We start from the raw sequence: 17,210 nt of genomic DNA on the forward strand, positions 1-17,210 counted from the left end.
GTGTGGCTATGTTTCAGACTCACTAAATCAGTGGTTCTTAATTGGGGGCGATTTTGTCCCCAGGACATCTGGCGATGTTTGAAGACATTTTGGTTGTCACAATCTGGGGGTGCAACTGGCAGGTCAGAGACGCTGCTAAACATCCTACAATGCACAGGAAAACTCCCACGGCCCCACACAACAATTATCTGGCTCAAAATGTTAGTAGTGCTAGGATTGAGAAATCCTGCTCTAAACTGTGGTTTCTACATTTTTTGAGGCATAGAACAATAAAATGTATACTCTGAGAATAAAAACAGCAAGGAATAAGATCAGGTTTCATCCTACTTTAGTGGTCTGTAGGAATTTTCAAAAGTTATAAGGCGTTCTTATTGCTGTTCTTCTTTTATAATAGCGATTTCCCTACTTCTGGATTTTTAGAACAATAAAATTTAAAAAGGGATGGGCAGGAGGATCAAACCAGATTGCCACTGTTTAAGCCTGCAAATAAGGAATATTAATAAGAAGCAATCATAATATATATCATAATCATCTTACAAAGAGGCTTTTAATATTTAAAAAGAAAGGGCAGAATTTCAAAGGTTAGCCCTTTAAGATGGATATTTAGTTTAATGAAAAACTTAACTATTCTGAAATTCTTTGCATTTCACCTCAGACCAGTAGAACTTCATCAGAAACCCAGCAGGTTCTTGGAAGCAGGGGGTATTTGAGAGCCACTGCTAAATTCCAGGAGTAGCAATGCTTGAAAGAAAGGGCCGAAAGAATACTGCCTCAGTACTGGTTCCTGATTGTATCATTGACTAAGCTCCCCAGGGCTAAATGACATTCATAACACCAAATACAGGGAAGTTCAAGGGGTTTAAATAAACACTTAATATATTGAAGCTTTTTTTTTTTAAGTTTCTTTTTCGTGACTTAGGAATGCTTCATTTTTTAAGGCTTTCCAAGTCACAAAATGCCACATGTCCAAGAATCTGTACTCTTTGTCAAGGATATTCAGTATCACATAAGCAGAGAGTACATTTCTGTCTGGAAATCTGGGTTTTTCTTCCATCTAACTCAAGTTAGGATATATTTAGCTTCCCATTTTGGCAAATATGTTAATTCCCTTTTGCTCTGCAATCCCAAGAATCTTGTTCTAAGAAAATAATCCAAGATACAGAAAAGGTCCTATGTATAAAAGATGTTCAACAGAGCATTTAAGATAAATTGGAAATAATTTGTTTAAAATTGGGGAACAATCAGAAAATTAATTAAATTGAAAAATTTTTTAAGTATAAATTTGTAATAACAAAGAGAATCCTTATGATGTTAATGGGTAAAGAAGGATACTCAGCTATCCTTACAATAGAATGTAACAGAATTGCTGATTTTTTTTTTAATATGCACAGAAAATCATCAGCATGTAGTATGCCTGGGTGATGGGTATTTTTCTCATGTCCTTTTCTATATTTTCTATAATAAACATATTCACATTCACTTCTATGGTCAAAAAGATGGTATTTAAGAAATATTTTCTTTATCCTTCTGGAGTCTCTTATTTTTTAATCAAGAATTTTTTATGATCATGCTACAACCACAATGGAGTTGTGGCTCTAGTTTTTTTAATAGACCTTTGGATCTTACTATTGAAAAGATTCTACAGAAAACATTACTTGTAAATGTTCTATTACAAAAACAAACATTATTTTTAAAAAGTATACTTATATAACCTTTTCACGATTATAAATATCTACCTGAAATACACATATTACTTCATTAATACTTAACACTTCTTTGAAGGAGCTACAAACCTCATAATACTAATGAAATCATACCTCAGAAAAAGCATGTCATCTGAAAATAGGCCGTTTATGACTCCACTTTCCTTCTCAAGGGCCAACATACTAATGTGAAGTTTCTTTGAATTCAAGAAGTCTAAAATTAGCTTAATGATTTCAACCTCTTTTACATTCACTGTTTCTTCAGCCGTCATGTTGATAGCCTAAATATTAAATAGAACAAAAGCAAAAATTAGTCCTATTATTTTATTTCTAAGTGTTATTAACTAACCGTCTGAAAACTACACATAATAGGTTTCTTGGAAATATTCAGTATAGTTATTTTGAAATGAAATTAACTTAATATTTATCAAAACCAGTCATTCTGGTGTAATAAATATTCAAGGTGTAATAAAGGTTATGGCTGTAATTTTTTTTCAATCTTTTAATGTTTTATTTATTTCTGACAGAGAGAGACAATGTGAGCAAGGGAGGGTCAGAGTAAGAGAGAGACACAGAATCTGAAACAGGCTCCAGGCTCTGAGCTAGCTGTCAGCACAGAGCCCGATGCGGGGCTCGAATCCACGAACCGTGAGATCATGACCTGAGCTGAAGTCGGACACTTAACCGACTGAGCCACCCAGGTGCCCCTGGCTGTAATTTTTTTAAGTCCTTATCTTTGAGAGATACACACTGTAATAATACAGATTAAATGATATAAAGTCTGTGATTTGTTTCAAAATAATACATGAGGAGATCGGAGGAGGTAAAGATGAAACAAGAATAATGACTACTGAAGTTGGGTAATGGGTAAATGGAGGGAGATTCGTTTATATTTGCTATGGTCTGAACATTTGTGTCCTCCCAAAATTAATCTGTTGAAATCCGAATCCCCATATCAACAGTATTAGGAGGTGCAGCCTTTAAGAGGTGATTAGATCTTGAGGGCTCTGTCCTTCATGAGATTAGTGTCCTTCAAGAGGCCCCAGAAAGACAGCTCAACTCTTCCACCATGTACGAATGCATTGAGATGTCAGCCATCTGCAACCAGAGTCCTCATCAGAACCTGACCATGTGAACATTCTGGTCTTAGATTTCCAGCTTCCAAATCTATGAGCAATAAATTTCTGCTATTTATAAGCCACCCTGTCTGTGGTATTCTGTTACAGCAACTAAAGTGGACTGAGACAATACTATTCTATCTATTGTTACACATTTTTAAAATTTGTCATAATAAAGAGTATTTTAAAAGTAATTAATAATCATGTTTAGCTATGTCCTAAATATCTTGCTGTAGGCAATACACTCATTCAATAAGCAGCTTTTTCTCTGTGATAGGCACTGTTCTATACTTACGAGATACTGGCCTTGTCCTTAAGAAGCTTATAGTCTATAGCAACACAAAATATTATACCTTGTACTTTGGAGTCAAAAAACAAGGCTGGTTAAAAAGTATAACTTTAAGTCATAGCAACCTAAATATTAAACAGATATTTCAACTCTCTACAATCTTTTCTAACTTTTATCTAAAAGTTTACAGCGATACAATTGAGCACATAGTTATGAACTCATAAAGTAGGAGAAATTCTGAAGATCATTTCACAGATGAGGCCACACAGTTAAACGGCCTAAGCTGCTGCAATTTTCAAATGTTAACGCTAAGAGCAGAACAAAAGACTACCATGCTGAAGGGACTAGCGGCAAAGGCACATCAACACAGGTCATCAATGAAGCAGACTACTGTAAGCATATCGTTATCATGGGACCAACTAACCTTAACCACACTCACAGAAACAAACACATATATGTATCCAAACATGTTAATTTTTTTCCAATTTATTATTTTGTCAATTTCTTTCTTTATAATGAGAAGTGTAAATGTCTAGCAGACTAGAATGCTCATATCAGATGATTAGATTTTCTCTTTTAGGTAGAAAAGGTGGTAGGGTAAACAAGGGACAGAACATGGGAAGATATTCATATGATTCAAATATTTAACAACATCAAATTAAGCTAATCTCCTATGTCAAGCTAATTTCCTACATCCATCACCACAATAAGCACATGCGTGCCTCAAGAAACAAAACAAATCACCAACTCTCTCTGAAAAGAGCAGCTGCCCAGTTCTGCATGCTTTGGGTTTCTCTTTGCTCTCTTCTGAGCTGACCATCCTCCTGTTCACAGACTTTGTCCAAAAAAGGATACAGTAAAATTAATGTTATTTCCGCTCACTAAATTTTAATTACATTTCAGAAGTGCCTGAGATTACTCCTAGAGCACAAGGATTAGTGGTTTTAGCATTCCCCAAATCTTCATATGATTTTCACTAGCAAAAGAATGGCTTTTACTAGGGGCGCCTGAGTGGCTCAGTCAGTTAAGCAACCGACCTCAGCTCAGATCATGATCTCACAGTTCGTGGGTTCAAGCCCCATGTCGGGCTCTGTGCTGACAGCCAGCTCAGAGCCTGGAGCCTGTTTCAGATTCTGTGTTTCCCTCTCTCTCTGACCCTCCCCCACTCACACTGTCTCTCCCTCTCTCTCTCTCTCTCTCAGAAATAAACCACTTATATCACTATGTACCAACCATACAACTTAGTGCAGAATTGAGATGCAATTTTCTAACGTTGTCCAATATACCCAATGATACTGAACATTTTATAGGCCTCTATTTTACCTTCAGTCTAAATATGGAAGAACTCTGGAATTATTATGAATTTCACATTATGGGGTACCTGGGTGGCTCAGTCAGTTAAGCATCTGACTCCTGATTTAGGCTCGGGTCATGATCTCTCAGTTTGTGAGATTGAGCCCACACTGGGCTCTGCACTGGCACTGTATAACCTGCTTGGGATGCTCTCTCTCCCTCTCTCTCTGCCCCTCCCCAATTTGTGGGCAGTGCATGCACATGCTCTTGAAATAAATAAATAAACATTAAAGAAATAAAATAAATCATAACTACATGTTCAATGCTACCATCATTTCTGATAAATAAAGCCTAAGAAAAGAAATATATTCTTACAAATACATACTTTTTGTACTGACTTTACATTTAAATTTTGAATAGATATAAAAAATGTATCCTAATTAACCTAGAAATTGTTCAGGATTTTTAAAAAGACAAGCTTTAAATCTATACTGTGAAATTCCTAGTATAGAACTATAGTATTTTAACCAGTCAATCCAGAATTTTAATTCTTATAAGATTCACTGCTGCTGAATAGCATATAAAACATAGGCATACGCTTGATGATTATATCTTATTCTTTCCTAACTACTCTGTGTTACTGAAACATTTGTAGAGGCTCCCCAAATCCCAGCTATATAATTTGGAAATTAAATATATTATTATAAATATAACTTTTAAAGATAACACATAAAAACATAATTCATAAACATTCTTAATCTCCTTAAGCTATTAATCACTACCAAGCAGAATTTTTCTCTAATTCAGAAGAGTAGAATTCAATAATAAATGCTTCATGCCCCCTTCACAGGGAGGATATAAAACAGAGTTAGCTAGTTTAGAAATAACTAAAATCATCTTTTAAATGAGATGTACAGTACATAAGAGCTCAATAAAGTTTACTTGAATTAACTTAAGGTGCAAAAATCAATGAAGAAATGCTTTTTAAAAGGTACAGAGTAGATTATTTTGTTTGCAACCATTCTAAAAGCCATTCAAAAAGACAGAACTCTGGCCCTTTAATCTATTTATGCCAAAGTCAGCTCTGACAACACTGTAGATTAGACATGCCAGCACATGGTGCATGTGAATAATTACTCACCAGGCAGAATTTATGTAGAGCCAACAATAAAGTGTATTCCACTGAAAACAGAAAACAAAATGAAAAAAAATCAGAATATTTCTGTATTTCCGTAAGAAATGACACATTTACCTATTTTAAAAAATCACAAAAACATATCTATGGATTTTCTTTTAAAAAATAAGTTTTGGGGCTCCTGGGTGGGTCAGTTGGTTAAGCATCTGACTTCGGCTCAGGTCATGATCTCACGGTTCGTGGGTTTGAGCCCCGCATTGGGCTCTGTGCTGACAGCTAGCTCAGAGCCTGAAGCCTGCTTCAGATTCTGTATCTCCCTCTCTCTCTGACCCTCCCCTGCTCACACTGTCTCTCTCTCTCTCAGAATTAAAAAAGAAAAAATTACAAAAAAAAGTTTTTACTTAGGGAGTCTAGGTGGCTCAGTCAGTTAAGTGTCCAACTCTTGGTTTTGGCTCAGGTCATGATCTCACGGTCTGTGAGTTTGAGCCCCCACATCTGGCTCCGTGCTACTTGTACAGAGCCTGTTTTGGATTCTCTCTCTCTTCCTCTCCCTCCCTCACATGTTCTCTCTCAAATAAATAAGCTTAAAAAAAAAAAAGAACTTTTTACTTATACCCAATCCTGGACTAGGTGAGATAAAGAAATGTTTTCTTTAATAATAAGTATATCTGCACACCAGGAGGAAGGTTGTTAGTAGTTTAGTACTTAGATACAATTAGTAGCTACAGAAACTAAATTCCAGATGCAGCCTCTATACTCATACTGATTCCTATCTTAGTCAAACAAGATTAGAATAATATATTAAGGGGCAAGAAATAAAATGATTTTTAGAAATCTAATATTAAAGATAAAATGTTAAGGAAAAAAAGAATGTCAACAGAAATATATTGACCTCTATGTATATTTCTATATATGGATATGGAAAAAGTTTTATGAAAAAAATATCAGTAGCTTTCTAATCAAATATAAATAGATAGGATTTAAATGTTCCTTTGCAATGTGGAACATTTGAAACATTCCTTTACTCACTTATAATACAGATTAGGAAGGAAGAACAATGCACAAAGCTAAGAATGATTCACAAGTACAAGATCAAGGAAATCAAGGTACAGCCATTACAGATTTTATAGTCAAGAAAAAAATGTTTAAGAAAAGTTCCATTAATCTCTAACTCCATCCCACACAATAAAAACCACCCTCTTTAATCTTCCAAGTATTACAGAGTGCCTAACAATGAATTACAGTGCCTTAAGATTCTGGTTTACAGGCAAAAATGCAGGTAAGGAAATGAAGTACCATGAACCCTTTTTTAAAATTTTTTTTAACATTTTATTTTTTGAAAGATGAAGACAGAGCACCAGTGGGAGAGAGGCAGAGAGACAGAGACACAGAATCTGAAGCAGGCTCCAGGCTCTGAACTGTCAGCACAGAGCCTTATGCGGGGCCTGAACCCATGAACTGTGAGACCGTGACCTGAGTCCAAGCTGGACGCTTACGCGACAGAGCCACCCAAGTGTCCCACCATGAACCCTTTTAATACCAAACTGTAACATAAAACTACTGCACTTTTTCCTTTAAAAAATGGAAGAATAAATTTACTAGCTACCTTGTTAAAAAAAAATAGCATTCTAAAAATTTTTGTTGCTATCAGAGCAGTTAACTGTAAACTTCTGGTCCTTCAGAATTATAAATGTGATGTTGCAAGTCACTTAATCTCTATGGGCCTCAATCTTCATACATAGAATAAGAGGGTTAGGGGCACCTGGGTGGCTCAGTTAGTTAAGCTTCCAATTTCAGCTCAGGTCATGAGCTGCTCCTCTGACTCCACACTAACAGTGCAGAGCCTGCTTGGGATTCTCTCTTTCCCTCTCTCTCAAAATAAATAAACTTTAAAAACAGGGGCACCTGGATGGCTCTGTCGGTTGAGTGTCCAACTTTGGCTCAGCTCATGATCTCGTGGTTCGGGAGTTTGAGCCTGGCATTGGGCTTGTTGCTTTCAGCACAGAGTCTACTTTGGATCTTCTGTCCCCACCTCCCTTAAAAATAAAACACTAAAAAACGTTTTAAAAACATAAAAAAACTATTAAAAATAGAATAAGAGGGTTAATTTGGGCAATTTCTATGATTTCAAGTTTTACAATATGTTTTAAGTCACATTTCAATATACTTGTTATTGATATATATATATATTCTTAGGGGAAATACAAAGTCTGGGATAATTAGAAGTCTGTATAAGGTCAGTTTAATAAGAAAGAAAATAGATTTGTCTTAAATCATATAAGCAAGTAAACAAAAGCCCTTCTAACTGCAAAGCTCTGTCATGTCTGCTAATCAGCTAACGTTTATAACATGGATATAGCATGGGTCCCTTCTTATTGTTGACAGCTGTTCTTCTATTCATCAATTATGCTAATTTACCTTCTGGAACTGTGAATAATTTTGGCTTAAAGACCAAATTATCTTTAAGCAGGTGCTGCTTAATACAGCTATAAAAAGATGAGAATTCAATTAACAAAAACTGTATATTGTGTATATGCATAAAATATCTTTGGGAGAAAAAGTGACAAAAAATGGATAAAAATGGTAGTCTTAAAGGGTCTTAAAGGAAAACTGGATAGTTAAAGAATAGGAATGGGAAGAAGACTTTCCACTACATAATCTTCTATACCTTTTGAATTTTGTAATATGTACAAATATTACTTTTAAAAAATTCAAATAATAATGAAATATAAGTAATGATTTCTAATTGCAAATTACTTGAAAATTCTAATTACAACTAAATGGAAGAAATTAGTAATATAAAGAATATAATGTTATTCATTATGTATCTGGAGAAGTAATATTTCAGAATGATTTGTCATTTTTTATAACGTAAGACCTTTTCTCAGATCTGATTCAAATATTATTTCAATCTTTATGAGATTAAATTATTTGTGTTCTTTTCATATTGAAACTCACAAAAATTTAAAAAACAGATTTAATTGCTAAGAACTAAAAATTTACAAGATAAGCAAAACTAGTTTTGACTCAGACTATGTAATTAAGTCCCATAACCCAGAGAATGTAAAGGAAAAAATGGTCAAATCGGGTTCTGTGCTGGCAGCTCAGAGCCTGGAGCCTGCTTCGGATTCTNATAAAAAAATTTTTAATGTTTATTTATCAGAGACAGGGAGCACTCGAGCAAGCAAAAGAGAGGGGAAGGAGAGGGGCAGAAAGAGGAGAGAATCCCAAGCAGCCTGTCAGCATAGAGCCCAATACAGGGTTCTCCAACTGAGATCAGATCTTGACCTGAGCTGAAATCAAAGAGTTGTATGCTTAACCAACTGAGCCACCCAGGTGTCCCTACTGCATAAGAATTTTAGATCGAACAACAAAACGTGTAGAGAATTTTCTTTTTATTCTTAAATAATATACTTTTAATTCACTTGCTTAGAACATGGTTCAGCAGATCTCTTTAAAACCTAGCAGACCTTTCAAGCATTGGGTGGCTTAGTTGGTTAAGTGTCTGACTCTTGGTTTTGGCTCAGGTCATGACCTCCTGGTTTCATGATTTCAAGCCCTGTGTTGGGCTCTGTGCTGGCAGCATGAAGCCTGCTTGGGATTCTCTCTCCCCCTTCCTCTCTGCCCACCCCACCCTCTGCACTGTCTCTGTCTCTCCCAAAATAAATAAAAACCAACCTATCAGACCTTTGCTGTGTTCTCTGGTCTCAGACTGAACAGCTTCTAGTCAGAAAACTCACAGATGGTATCACTGATCTCAAGAGAAACCTAGCAGGTTAAGTATGGGAGACCAAAGCAAGTCTATTCTTTAAAACAATTTAAAATGAGAATCCCACTCACTAGTGAGCAACAGCGCCACCGCTTGATTACACAATTATTAGACATTAGACAGACCTAAGAATTCCAGGTCTCCTTACTCCCAGCCAAAAGCTTTAGGTGCTACAAAGAATTACAAGATTTTTTAAACCATTTATTCCTTAAATCATCACAGCAGCTCACGGTGAACATTCAAATGTTTATTAAGCAGAGTTTCAACCTATAAAGAATGTAATGTAGGAAGTATATACTCTTTTTTTTCTTAAAGTAGGCTCCACACCCAACATGGGACTTGAATTCGCAACTTTGAGATCAAGAGTCACATGCTCCATCAACTAAGCCACCCATGCATCCCTAGAAAGTTTATAATCTTAATATTTGTAATAAAAATGAACTCCAATCAGAAATTAGTGCTGTATTAACCAAGATCAAAGTAAAATATTCATATAAATTCATATCATATTCCTTATTTGTGTGTTTTTACCTTGTTTACTTATGGTAAAAATGATGTTTTCTCTAAGAACACAATTTCACCTTTTATTATGTAATGAGACCCTCAGCATAGTTTTCTATCACACCTAAAGTCAAGGTACCGAAGTGTGCTTTGTGAAACAGATGAAAAATATCCTTCATGGGGCGCCTGGGTGGCTCAGTCGGTTAAGCATCCAACTTTTTTTTTTTTTAATTTTTTTTAATGTTTTATTTATTTCTAGGAGACAGAGAGAGACAGCGTGAGCAGGGGAGGGTCAGAGAAAGAGGAAGTGACAGACTCTGAAACAGGCTCCAGGCTCTGAGCTGGCAGTCAGCACAGAGCCGGACACGGGGCTCGAACCCACGAACCGGGAGATCATGACCTAAGCGAAAGTCGGACGCTTAACCGACTAAGCCACCCAGGCGCCCCAAGCATCCAACTCTTGATGAAAGCACAGGTCGTGATGGTGGGGTCATGGGATCCAGCCCCTCACTGGGCTCACACTGAGCATGGACCCTGCTTGACATTCTCTCCCTCTCCTTCTGCCCCTTTTCCCAACTCGAGCTCTCTCTCTAAAAAAGAGAAAAGCCCTTCATGTTGTTTTACTCCCACACATACTTTTATTCTCTTTTTCAAAGGGAAAAACAGAACTTAGGTATTTGTGTATACTTCAAAAATTGAACTACATTTTAAAAAATGGCTTTTTTTTTTAGTCAGTAGGTCAACATACAGAAATATATAAGGAAATGTACTGAACCAAGAGTCACAAAAACTTGAAAATGTACCGAAAAAGCCAAAATTATACAAGCATTAGCTACTGAATTAAGTACATCAGAATATATACTATATAATTGCCTATTAAAGTTTTCCATCCTCAGCTTTTCTACTTCCTTAGCTTTTATACATTCATCACAGAATTGAGTTGGAAGGTACATGAGTCCACTCTCCTATAGGGCAGAATATCCAAAACTTATCTCTAACACATGGTCTGCCAACCTCTACATAGATGCCTCCAATGACAGAAAATTTTTATACCCTCTTACAAGGCACTTGTGGAAGGCAGTCTCTAAGACGGTCAACCAAAGAGCCTACTAGTGTTTACAACCTTTTGTAGTCACTGGCTCTTGAATGTGGGCTGGATTTAGCGACTCATTTCTACCCAAGAACATAGCAAAAGCATTGGGATGTCACTTCCAAGATTTGTAAAGAGATGCTAGTGCGAGTCCTGAGTGCAGGCATATGCACCCTCTCTGACATGGCTCACTCTGGGGGAAGCCAGCTGCCATGTCTTGAGGCAACCTTGTGGAAAGATCCAAGTGGCAAAGAACTGGGGAAAACCTCCACTCAACAGCCAGCAAGGAATGGAAGCCTTTAGTCCAACAGCCCACAGGAACAGAGACCCAAGTCACTGAGCTTGGAAGGAGAACATCCCTGATTTCTGTCTACAGATGACACCAAAGCCTCTGTGGCAGCTTGACTGAACCTCAAGAGAGATCTTAAATCAGAGGCACTCAGCAGGTCTGTGCTCAGATGCCTGACCCTCACACAGTGAGATAAATATTTGTTGTTTTAAGCCACTATGTTTTGGAAAAGGTAATTTGTTACACAACTATAAATAACACTCCTTTAATTTTTTCACAAGTATAAAAATGTTGCTTTTCTTGGGGCGCCTGGGGGTGGCTCAGTTGGTTAAGTAGCCGACTTCACTCGGGTCATGACCTAGTAGTTCGTGGGTTCCAGCCCCACATCGGGCTCTGTGCTGACAGCTCTGCTGACAGCTCTGAGCCTGCTTCGGATTCTGTGGGTCTCTCACTGCCCCTCTCCGATTCATACTCTGTCTCTCAAAAGTAAAATAAAACATTAAAAAAATTTTTTTTATTTTTTTTGCTTTTCTAATACTGAAATGAAAACTACTTTCTTGTGACTTTCATCTAGTTTTTCACATCTTCAGGGTCAGCATGATACAAGTTTATTATGTCTAAAACTTTCACACATGTGAATCTGACCAATAATCATGTCTATTTTCCTATATGCTTTAACCACTCTTCACATAGCTTACAGATCCCCTACCATTCTAATCATTCTCCTTCAAAAAATGTGTTAATCACCCTCTTAAAACATCCAAAATAAAATACTCCAGGTATGGCATTTTGATGTATACACTGAAATGAACACTTCCCATGATGTGCCCTCTATGTAATAAACACACCCAAACATCTAAAGTTGCTTTACATCGTCATCTATTCATCAGATACTGTTTTTAGACTTCCCAGAATTTAACTTCTAAAGCTTCTCTTGAAGTTGGAAAGAAAACCAATCCAATTCAATTTCCAGGCTTTCAAAATAACATAAAAAAAAAAAAAGGTTAAACCAAAAGTGGACATGAAGGCTCTAATTTTAGTTTAGTTCTACAAAGTTTTCTCAAAAATTTTATTACAAGATTCTATTTTCTTTTCCAGTACATCAACAAAAGTCACACAACATGAAACTTAGCCATAAAAATCTGTTCATTTTATAGAATTCATTATTTAAATCAATGTATCAAATAGTATAAAATGTTTATGTCCTTTTTCATGTAGTACTGTTTCTCTATAAAATAGGGTGTTGACTTGTAAAACAAGATAAAGGTCTAGTCATAGTGGCAAGCATGAGAATTGCACTTAAAAAATGTTTCTCCCTTTCAGGGTTCATATCCATGGTAAAACCAGTATGACAAAAGGGTTGCTAAAAACATGCTATGGGAGGGTTACTGCACTGTGGATAAAGTATACAAATTTACTTTAGAAAAAGTTAACCCTGGTTTTAAATATATTTTAGGTGTAATTTTAAAATATTGGGAAGCTTGGGCCACCTGGGTGGCTAAGTCCATTAAGTGCCACACTCTTGATTCGGCTCAGGTCATTGATCTTGTGATTCTTGAGATGGAGCCCACATCAGGCTCTGCACTGACAGCATGGAGCCCCTGCTTCGGATTCTTTCCCTCTCTCTCTCTCTGTCTCCCTCCCCTGCTTACACATGCAGATACTCTTGTACCCTCTCTTTCAAAATAAATAAACATTAAAAAAAAAAAGATTCTCTTTCTCTCCCCTTTTACGCCTCTCCCCCACTCAAATGCTCTCTTTTCACTCTCTAAAAAACAAAAAGTTAAAATAAAATAAAATATTGGGACGTTTGATCAGATCAATTATGTTAAAGATGCCACATGAAGAGACTCTTACTTACGATAATCCTTGTTCGAGATCAGTATTTGTTTAAAAATATTTGAGTATCGGGGTGCCTGGGTGGCTCAGTAGGTTGTATCCGACTTTGGCTCAGTTCATGATCTAGAGCCTGCTTCAGATCCTCTGTCCCCACCCCCCACCCCTCCCCCACTCATTTTCTCCCACTTTCTCTCAAAAATAAACATTAAAATAATAATTTTAAAAACTCTGAGTACTTGTGCTAGTACCATGTTGCATCCCAAGAATACAATGACTGACTTACTACAGTGAAAAAGATAAAACACAAAAGTAAAGTTTATAAGGCAGTGTATGGTATTTGGTAAGCATAGCTTTTCACCCAACAGAAACAAATTAAAAACAAGAAAAATCGGTTGAAATATATAGACTTTTGCTATTCAATGTAATGGTCTCAAAATTACACAGAATAAAAAAATATCCTTAGGCATGGGCCAGTGTTGGATTTGGAGTTTGAAGACCTGGATTCAAGTCGTCTATATAAAAGTAATATGCATAAAATATAAAAAGCACATAAAATAATTACAAATGAAATGCCACGGAAGTCCAGAGGAGTAATGGGGCTTCCTGTTAAGAATGGGTTTGAAGGACTGTTAATATCCTAATATGCAGAGACAGGAAAGGAAAAGGTACTAACATTTATTGTGCATTTACTATGTCAGGCCCTTAACACTCATATACAGTATTTATGAATGGGACAAGAGGGTCTATATGACTAAAATCCTTTGACCTTTCCACTACAACATTCTGACATTTACAGGGGGGAAAAACACAAGGGGATAATCAAAATAATGAGCCTAATGTCAAAGTTTTAGAAATTGAAATTCAACTTATTTCCTGTGCTAAGTAGTGATTCATTAGCTGAGTGAGTCTAAGGCAATACTTTTTAAATTTTTTTCTGTAAGGGCAGAAAAAAACTGAACACATCCCCCAGGGCCCTTAAACATGAAATTTCTTTAAAGTCTCTGGATTCTACCTTAGAAATTAGTGTGATTATATTCTCTATATTATCATTTTGTATCTTAATATAAAAACAATATTTTTTTCCCAAGTTTTCAAGTGAAACTGATAACCACTCCTTAAGTGAGTGCCATATTATGTGACCACATATTTATCTCTTGGCACATCTCTTGCAGCTTATCTCTAACAGTACAATACTCCTATCTGAAAAGCATAGATAAGGGGCGCCAGCGTGGCTCAATCGATTGGGCGTCCGACTTCAGCTCAAGTCATGATCTCATGGTTCGTGGGTTTGAGCCCTGTGTCGAGCTCTGTGCTAACAGCTAGCTCAGAACCTGGAGCTTGCTTCAGATTCTGTCTCCCCCTCTCTCTCTCTGACCCTCCCCTGTTCATGCTGTCTCTTTCCCTCTCAGAAATCAGTAAAACATTAAAAAAAAAAAAAAAAAAAGCAGAGATAAAAGGGGACAAACTATTTCTTGATTATTCAAGAACCAATGAACCACACTGAAGATTACTTAATACCAAATGATACTCAAAGTCAGGTTCCCAAGGCCTTATTTTCTAAATATGAGAAAATCTTACTGAAAGCAGGGAAGCAATCCTTGCACACATATAGGAAAGAAACATCCTTTTCCCAGGTCACCAAGGTAATAAAGAACCTCCATCAAAGAGTAAGGATGCACTTTAATGGTTCCTGTGAGCCCCGTAAGGCCATCATAAGAAATAAGGTCCTGAGGGGCGCCTGGATGGCTCAGTCGGTTAAGCATCCAACTCTGGCTCAGGTTTTGGGTTCAAGAACCGCACTGGGCTCTATGCTGACAGCTAGCTCAGAGCCTGGAGCTTATTTCAGATTCTATGTCTCCCTCTCTCTCTCTCTGACCCTCCCTTACTCATGTGATCTCTCCTTCTCTCTCAGAAATAAATGAAAGAAAGAAAAGAAAGAAAGAAAGGTAGGTCGGTCCTGAGCCTCAAAATACTAAATATCATGCAAAGTGTTTTAATGATCCTTGCCAATGCTCCACTCTATTAAGAGGTAATCAACAGATGCCTTAATTTTTTTCCAAAGTGCTTTCAAATAGATTATTTTGTTCAACTTAAGAGCCCATTCCAGACTGAAACAACAGTAGGTATGATCCCCATTTTACAGATCTAGATATTAGACTCAATAATAGGTTAAGTAGCTCTCCCAAGATTGTAATCAATAGCAAAATGAAACTTAAATCCAGGCAATCTGATTTCCACCTTACTGATTTGCTAAGGAAAACTGCATCTTTTCATACTTATTTTGATGTGTTTCTCAAACGACAGTATATATCAACCATATCCCATGCTGTCTATTCAGTAACTGATAAACTCAATTTCACAGAGGATGAACATAATTATGTAACTAGGAACTTAGAATACTCCTGTTCTCTTATCATATATTCCTAATACTGGCTTTTAAAAAAAAGGGGGGGGGAGAGAAAGAAAAGAATTAGGAAGTAGGAAGGAGAGATAAACATGTTGAAATCCCTTCACAAAAAATTACATATTTATAATGGCATATAAGTTCCAGTGTTTTCTGGTGGTTTTTCTTTTTCTTTTAACCTGACAATATACTGCTAATGGTCTAATTGCTTGTCTTTTCCCTCACTGTATAATAATTTTTCTTTTCTGTGTGGAAGCAATCTACCCCCTAAAACCTAAGGTAATTGTTCATTACATCTTCCTAAATGAGACCCCTAGAATAATGTCATATAAAGGAAAATGGGCTCTTAGGCGTTTCTCCTCTCTAGTAAAATTTCAATGCAACTCATGCCAACACTGGAGACAAAAAAAAATTCTACTTAGATTTACTGTGAAAAGAAAAAGATTTGTAGCATATTTAAAGCCTACATGTTAATTTCTGTGCCATTAACTTCTTGAAGCATTCTATGAAGTCTACAACAAAGGGAGGCAAATAATGTTAGATCATAACCTATGAATCTGGGTGGAACAAAGACTTCTCCTTTCATTATGCAGAGAACCAAGTTGCCAAAAACGCTCCGCTCAGATGCCGTGCGTGGCTACTGACTGCACGTCTGGGTACACAGAAGGAAAAAATCAAATGCTGTTCATATGCCGCCCCAGCCCACCCTGCCCCTCTTGCCCGAGGCCTCGCCCCAGAGCTGGAGCCCCGATCTTTCTCTCCAATACAAGGAACTGGCTGAACCCTAGAGTTCTACAGCCTCCCGCCTCTTCCACGCCGGCGCTCCTCAGCCCCAGCAAAGCCGGGTTCCAAACCCAGCCGAAAGCCCTCTCCCCGCCCCCCGCCCAGACCCCCAAAGGCTGCTCCCACGGAACCACTGACGTAAGAAAGGCCAAAGCCAGCCCCGCGGAGCTGCCCCACGCCGCCGCTCGGCTCGCAGCCCCGCAGCTTCCTCCCCTCCTCCCGGCCAAGGCGTGCCCAGCCAGGGACGCGCGCGCGCCCCTCCGTTCTCGCCAGGGCTCCGCCGCCGGGCGAGGAAGGAAGAATCGGCGCCGCCAGCTCCCCTCCCGCGTCTCGGCAGCGGCGAGGTGGGCACCGATCCTGCGCTCGCTCCTCGCTCCGGGGCCCGTGGTACCAGGGCGAGGGCGGCGCTCTAACCCAGAGCCCGACTAGCGGAGAGGGGAAGGTGTGGTCCAGGAGAGGCGGCCTCGAAACAGGGGCCAGCAGTTGCCAGGTTCTCATCCGGCGGCGCCGGGGCCTCACCCACGACACCAGTCCCCACCCAGGAGGCACCGAAGCCTACCCGAGACCCTTCTCCCGGGCCGCAAACGCCGCCCTTGGGGCCGAGGGCCGCCTGGGTCCGAGCCCTGTCAGGTGGTGACAGGTGGCGACCGGTGACCATGGCAACCCGAGGTGCGACGCGGCCGACCCCGCCTCCGCCTCCCGGAGTCACTCACCTAAGGGTTCCACTCACCTAAGGGTTCCGGGACGAGTCCAGAGAAGCGGCTGAGGAGAAAGCGGCTGTGAGGCCGGCGAACGGGGCCCCGACGCAGCCGGCTCCGGGCTGGGGCTGCAGCGCGAGGGCGGAGGTCTATGTCTGGGTTTGGCGTCGGTCCTCGCTCCTGCCGCCCGCGCGTCAATCCATCAGATCGTCAGTCCGTCCTTCCTCGCGTCTGCCCCTCCCGGAGAACCGCTCGGCTCAGCCTCTTGCAGACTGCGGTTGTCAAGCGGCGCCGGAGCT

The 17,210-nt window shown here is 38.7% G+C and overlaps 1 protein-coding gene across 1 annotated transcript in view; it reads right to left on the reverse strand.

The window, feature by feature from the left end:
* Positions 1 to 17,183, reverse strand: part of WDR47 (WD repeat domain 47) — a 69,826-nt gene extending 52,643 nt beyond the window's left edge. Inside the window, exons 1-3 of the mRNA XM_077765568.1 lie at positions 16,944 to 17,183; positions 5,545 to 5,585; positions 1,818 to 1,984 (exon numbers count right to left, since the gene is read on the reverse strand). Of these exons, the coding sequence (XP_077621694.1) occupies positions 1,818 to 1,975 (158 nt within the window). The 5' untranslated portion in view covers positions 1,976 to 1,984; positions 5,545 to 5,585; positions 16,944 to 17,183. The remainder of the gene's footprint in view (positions 1 to 1,817; positions 1,985 to 5,544; positions 5,586 to 16,943) is intronic.
* Between the last annotated feature and the right edge of the window lie 27 nt (positions 17,184 to 17,210).

Source organism: Crocuta crocuta, unplaced genomic scaffold (genome assembly GCF_008692635.1).
Source record: "Crocuta crocuta isolate KB4526 unplaced genomic scaffold, BGI_CrCroc_1.0 scaffold274, whole genome shotgun sequence".
NCBI lineage: Eukaryota > Metazoa > Chordata > Mammalia > Carnivora > Hyaenidae > Crocuta > Crocuta crocuta.